The following is a 6,683-nucleotide window of genomic DNA, read 5'->3' on the forward strand; positions in this document are numbered from 1 at the left end:
CTAGGTGGTATGCATTCTTTATTCTAGGTGGTATGCATTCTTTATTCTAGGTGGTATGCATTCTTTATCCTAGGTGGTATGCATTCTTTATCCTAGGTGGTATGCATTCTTTATTCTAGGTGGTATGCATTATTTATTCTAGGTGGTATGCATTCTTTATTCTAAGTGGTATGCATTCTTTATTCTAGATGATATGCATTCTTTATTCTAGGTGGTGTGCATTATTTATTTTAGGTGGTATGCATTCTTTATTCTAAGTGGTATGCATTCTTTATTCTAGGTGGTATGCATTCTTTATTTTAGGTGGTATGCATTATTTATTGTAGGTGCATACTTTATTTTAGGTGGTATGCATTATTTATTCTAGGTGGTATGCATTCTTTATTCTAGGTGGTATGCATTTTTCATTCTAAGTGGTATGCATTCTTTATTCTAGGTGGTATGCATTCTTTTTTCTAGGTGATATGCATTCTTTATTCGAGGTGGTATGCATTCTTTATTCTAGGTGGTATGCATTATTTATTGTAGGTGGTATGCATTATTTATTCTAGGTGGTATGCATTATTTATTCAAGGTGGTATGCATTATTTATTCTAGGTGGTATGCATTCTTTATTCTAGGTGGTATACATTATTTATTGTAGGTGCATTCTTTATTCTAGGTGATATGCATTCTTGATTCTAGATGGTATGCACTCTTTATTCTAGGTGGTATGCATTCTTTATTCTAGGTGGTATGCATTCTTTATTCTAGTTGGTATGCATTATTTATTCTATGTAGTATGAATTCTTTATTCTAGCTGGTATGCATTCTTTATTCTAGGTGGTATGCATTATTTATTCTAGGTAGTAATGTATACATTCTTTATTCTAGGTGGTATGCATTCTTTATTCTAAGTGGTATGCATTCTTAGTTTATTCTAATTGGTATGCATTCTATATTCTAGGTGGTATGCATTATTTACTCTAGGTGGTATGCATTCTATATTCTAGGTGATATGCATTCTTTATTCTAGTTGGTATGCAGGCGGATATGTGTGAACTGGTGGCTAGTGCTAGAAATACAGGACAGATACTAGCCACTGAATACTCTACTATAATACCTAGGTAATTTGTATGTCTGTCTGTCTGTCTGTCCATCCATACGTTTGTCTGTCCCTCTGTCCTTCATTCTGTATGTGTCTGTCTGTCTGTTTGTACGTACATCTGTTTGTCTGCTGTCTGCTTGTTGTCTCTCTGCTGTCTGTTTTTCTATCTTAATATCAAATTTTTTTTTCAGAAATGAGGATATAAAGGAGAGACTGGAGAAGACCAAGAGTAAAATAATTAACTCTTATCAAGGAACTCATATTTTAGAGCATTTGTGTATAGATAAATTGAAAAATAAGAATATTAATCTAAAGAATAAGAGGAATGATTAGAAGTACATTATCAAATAAGAATAAGAATAAGAATATATAATTTAAATAGAATGTGATGAAGAAAGGAAAATAAGAAGAGGAATGTGAAGAAGGAAAAATCAGAGTAAGAAATTAAATAAGATGCGAAAATAAGAAGAATGTAAAGGCAAATGGAAAATAAGAATAAGAATGTGAAGAATGGAAATAAGATTAAGACTGTAAAGAAGAAGAAAAATAAGAATTAGAACATAAAGAATAAGGTAAAATATGAATAAGAATTTAAAGGAGAAGAGAAGAAAAGTTACGAGGAACTCAGAGATATTTACTCTGAAGAATATGGAAAGTTTACCCAGCAGTTCAAACTACTCAAGGTAAACGATATCTGGGTATTTATTTTTAAGAAATTTTGATGCTGAGGGAAATAATGAAAAAATTGACTTCAACTGTCAAGTTTTCCACACTTTTTGAGACAGTTAACCCTAGAAAATTAACTAATTTTGTATAATTCAATATAAAAATGCTCTGAAATATCTTGAATGAATAAAAATGCCAACAAGAAAATACATAACCCTTGTTAATTATAAGTAATCCTTCCACCCTTCCACACAGAGAGTGGATGAAATTACCAGTTATTGGATTATTAATGTATGGATCAGATGGATTAAATATTTTATGGATCAGACATTGAATGGATGTGATCAACTCATTATCCAATGTACAAGGCTGATGCATTCAAGTTTTCCAATTCATAAATCTTGAGATGATAAACAAAACAAAATAAAAAAGCTTCTTTCTTGAAAATACATAATTAAGCAAACTATGATATAAATATTTTATATTTTTGTATTGCTACAGGAATCTAAAAGGAATTTAACCTGAACTACACAACTGCTTTCTTCTTGTTGGAAATAATTGGCCAGAAATTCAAACATTTACCATATGCAGTAGTATTTTTTATTGTAAATGATGTTCTAGTACATAGTATAGCTTTTAGGTACTTCCCACTTATCCTACTCTGGTAGAAAATATAACACTATAGATCCATGTATGTTGTGACTGTATTAAAGTAGACTAAGTAAACTAAATTAAAAGCTATTGAATAAAACCCAAAAGATACTTTTAATTTAAAAAAGACAAAAAATGGGGGGGAAAATTTAGCTGGGGAAATGGGTTTCACAATAAAGCCTCACTGATTTTCAAACTGTGGCTTAAAAAGAAGAAGTTAAAACTCCCTTAGAATGGTTGTCAGGAGACAGCCTGAAATTGTAATTTTTTTTTACCAGGATGAATTAGAACACGATCTAGAAACTAGTGGAAGTATTCTCAGTAATATTGATGCTAGCAGAGAACGCCCAACCCTGGACTTTAATCTTTTCCCTCCAAATCTAGGTAAATATGCTGAAGGAAATGTTTCAGAAGTATTCAGTGGTTTAAGGTTTTAAAGATGACCTCCCTCCCTCTTTTTTAATACCTTTTCTAAAGTTTTTTTTTTGAAAATTGAAATTTGTCTTTACAACCGTTGTAAACTTCAAAATGGTAGTTGAATGTGATATTATTAGATAATTTGCCTTGTGTATTCAAATCCAAAAAAATGCTAAATTAATACATAACTTTTTCACAAAATATATATTGTTTCAATTGCAGATTTAAATCATTTGTAGTTGTAAAGGATGTAATCGTATCAAGTTATTTAAACTCTTACTCCTAGGTTATCCATCAATAATGTCCATGGATAATTATTATAATGGTGAAACAACTACTAACAATAATTCACTGTCTAGTGGAAAATATATATATTTTATTGAGTTCTAAGATACTTCCTTGGACATTGTGAACTGTAATGTCCACAAAAATATGTTTCCACATATTGAAGTGCTGTGCCCGTTTCGGGAATTTTAGCAAATTCCCAGAATATGATACCTAGATCCGAAGGTATTATTCAGCTATTAACATGATGGGACAACATCATTTCTCTATTGTTCACCTCTTTCATACACATCGGTCTTTTGTAATCTTTATTTCTGCTATAGTGAAACAGAGCTCAGATCCGAGAACTGAAAAACAATTAATTAATCACTGGTTAGATAAATATTAAATTATTATCAAAATGATTTGTATGTACGCTTAGTCTATCAAATTAGCCAAGTTTACATGAAAGTTTGCTCCAGGTGTGCCAAATGTAAATAAGTTATAATTATATATATGAATTAAAGTAATGCTTACAAAAATGATTAAGCTAGAGAATTTAATAGCTCTAGAGTTACATTTTTGTTGTTACTTGTTCACACTGATCACACTATACTTGATTATATACCTTTATAAATCCCTTCAGGAGCTAGGGTTAAGTTGGTAATCATATAATCATCATGGAGAAAGAATAGCTCATCCACATACTCAAATGATGGGATCTAAATAAGATTAAGTTAGACATTAGACCTTAATCTTGAGAGTAGTTTCGTATTTATTCTTCTTCTGCTCAGTAGCAGCAGTCCTGGATTATAGAAGCAGAGGTGATGCTCCCAACAGGACTTCTCTAAGCAGGAGCTGGTGAAAATGAGGATGCCCAGCAGTGAGATGCTCTGCATGTAGTTTAGTTCAACCCGACAGGTTCATTGTGCTTTTGTCTGTGTTCAGGTAATCCACAGCTTGTGTGTGTGAATCTGCTGTTGGATTCTCGTTAGATTGTTGAGATCATCCTTGTCTAGGAGTACGGCGGGGGTAGATCAGAAAGGACTTGTTCTAATAGAAAGGAGTAGTTAGTTTCGAATAAACTTCAAAGTTCTAAGTTAATCAAGAATGTATTTTCACCTGTTAATTCATTAGTTTATAGTTCAGGTCAGGTGTTGAAATACGAGAACGGTCTGAATTCACTTTTATGGAACATCTTTGAGCATAAAGAGTTTTGAATCTGGAGAATAGTATAAGCAGCATTTACATTCAAATGATATGTCTTATAAACCTAGTATTGCACAACCTGGAGCAACAAGACTGGATAACCCAGTTATCCTAGATTATTGTGGTCTAAAATATTCAGACCATTTAATAACTTTTTAATAAAAGCTTTTTAGGCTTAAGGATATATAACTTTTAGGCCAGGATTGTAAATGGACTATGTACAGTTAATATAAAACTTTAGTAAAGCTCAAATGAAAGTCTCCATTTATATTTAGACCACAATCGTTTAAATAATGTTGAGAAGATGAGAGCATGGAATAAAGAGAGAAGATTGAACATATCTTTGTTTGCTTCTTCAAGTCCGGTTTTTCAGATTCAATCTGAACATCAAGAATTAAAAGATCCATAGATCTTTCAATCACCCATATTTCACTGAATGCTGTGCTGTCCATCGATATCAATTATAATGATGAAACAACTTCCAATAGTAAGTCTTTATTTAGTTGAAAAGGAAGATATTGTATTGAGTTATGATGGACTACTCAACTCCTGTTTACAAATAATAAAACAAGCGGAACAACTCCCCGCTCATCAACAATGGGAAAAGTTCCCCCAACAGGTTAGATAAGTGTTAATATTTGGGTAAATATTTTATTCAATCATCATCTTTCACCCTAGTTTTTTTTTTTAATTGCAGCAATTTTTATTACATGTTTAAAACAACTTTTCTTAATACTTTCTTATATAGCCCATTTCTAATAATTAGGTTTGTGTTTTGATTGTAAAGATTGTAAAGTCCTTTGAGGCAAATTGCAGAAACTGGGAAGTAAGGGGAACATCATTCACTATGAACTCGGCCAGTTTTTGGAGATCATGGAAATTAATGTCATGGATTTTCTTTAAACTTTTCACCCAATTAGCATATTATGAGAAAACAAAATCCAAAAATTTATGCTCCTGTGACCTCTGGTTACTGAGTTATGGCCTCCTTAAGTTCCGGCCTCAAGGCCTGGCAACAACTTTTTTAAAAAAAAAGATGTCAATGGTGGTCAGAGGGGAGGTAATGGAGAGAGTGAGATATATTGAGATTGGGTGAGAAAAGCAAGGCAATGGAAGTTAGAATGTGAAAAGTTAATTTTCTAAGCAAAGCTGGCTACTAGTTGTAGTTTACGCATATACGATGACTAGGGTTTGATTTCTATGGATGAATTGGCTACTTAATCTGTTAAACACCATGATAAACCATCCAAAAATTACATTGGAACGAATGAGTTAATTTAGGATGTTGGATTTGGTGTTGAGAGTATTGAAGGATTGAAGACTGGAGTTAAAGAATCTACAATACAGCTGGAGGAGATGAAGAATCAGCTCACCAGCTCTGTTAACCTGCTCAGTAAGCAATCTGGAGAAGTGGTGAGGACATAATGGATTGATGGATGGCTTGATTGATGGATTGACAATGGATTAATTGACAATGGATTGATTGACAATGGATTGATAAGAAGATGGATTGATGGATGAAAGGAGAAGCTGAAAAAATTCTGCGATGGATTAAAGGATATGTAAATGGTTGTGTAGAAAGAGAGATTTCTTGATTTTCGGATCAAGATTTTTTTTAGGGATTGTTAGTATGATCAATTGGGATTAAGGTTTAAATTGAGGGATTTAGGTTTCAATTGATGGATTGAGGGATCAAGGTTTGGATTGATGTTTTGAGGGATTAATGGTTGGATTGAGGGATTGAGGGATTTAGGTTTAGATTGGTGCTTTGAGGGATAAAGGTTTGGATTTAGGGATTGAGGAATTGAAGGTTTGGATTGAGGGATGGAGGAATTAAGGTTTGGATTGATGAATTTAGGGATTAAGGCTTAGATTGAGGGATTTTAAGGTTTGGATTGATGTTTTGAGGGATTAAGCTTTATATTGATGTTTTAAAAGATTAAGGTTTGAATGAAGGGATTGAGGGATTAATGTTTGGATTGATGTTATGAGGGATTAAGGTTTAGATTGAGGAATTGTGAGATTAAGGTTTGGATAGATGTTTTGAGGGATTAAGGCTTAGATTGATGAATTGAGGGATTAAGGCTTAGATTGGTGGATTGAAGAATTAAGGTTTGGATTGAGGGATTTTAGGGATTGTTAGATTGATCGTTGGAGCATTGGCAATAGAAAATTATCAATTTTTGCATAGATATTGTACATATTCAAGAATTATTTTTGATGAAGGAAAAATACCATATAGAGATATTTTAGGACTGGATAAGCTTGCTACAGGGAGAGGAGGGGGTTAAAGAAAAGGATAGTCTACTCCCTCCAACACCAATCATCATCAAAGTAGTATGGTTTAATTAATTTTAATCAATCATCAACTTCTCATTGATAAAGTATG

General features: G+C 32.6%; 1 protein-coding gene across 1 annotated transcript in view; it reads left to right on the top strand.

Annotated features, from left to right (window-relative positions):
• Positions 1 to 6,683, top strand: part of LOC111708844 (uncharacterized) — an 8,749-nt gene extending 2,066 nt beyond the window's left edge. Inside the window, exons 5-11 of the mRNA XM_023482346.1 lie at positions 1,016 to 1,106; positions 1,279 to 1,340; positions 1,685 to 1,770; positions 2,683 to 2,788; positions 4,798 to 4,913; positions 5,576 to 5,707; positions 6,548 to 6,683. Of these exons, the coding sequence (XP_023338114.1) occupies positions 1,016 to 1,106; positions 1,279 to 1,340; positions 1,685 to 1,770; positions 2,683 to 2,788; positions 4,798 to 4,913; positions 5,576 to 5,707; positions 6,548 to 6,646 (692 nt within the window). The 3' untranslated portion in view covers positions 6,647 to 6,683. The remainder of the gene's footprint in view (positions 1 to 1,015; positions 1,107 to 1,278; positions 1,341 to 1,684; positions 1,771 to 2,682; positions 2,789 to 4,797; positions 4,914 to 5,575; positions 5,708 to 6,547) is intronic.

This window comes from Eurytemora carolleeae, unplaced genomic scaffold, assembly GCF_000591075.1.
Source record: "Eurytemora carolleeae unplaced genomic scaffold, Eaff_2.0 scaffold588, whole genome shotgun sequence".
Taxonomy (NCBI): Eukaryota; Metazoa; Arthropoda; class Copepoda; order Calanoida; family Temoridae; genus Eurytemora; species Eurytemora carolleeae.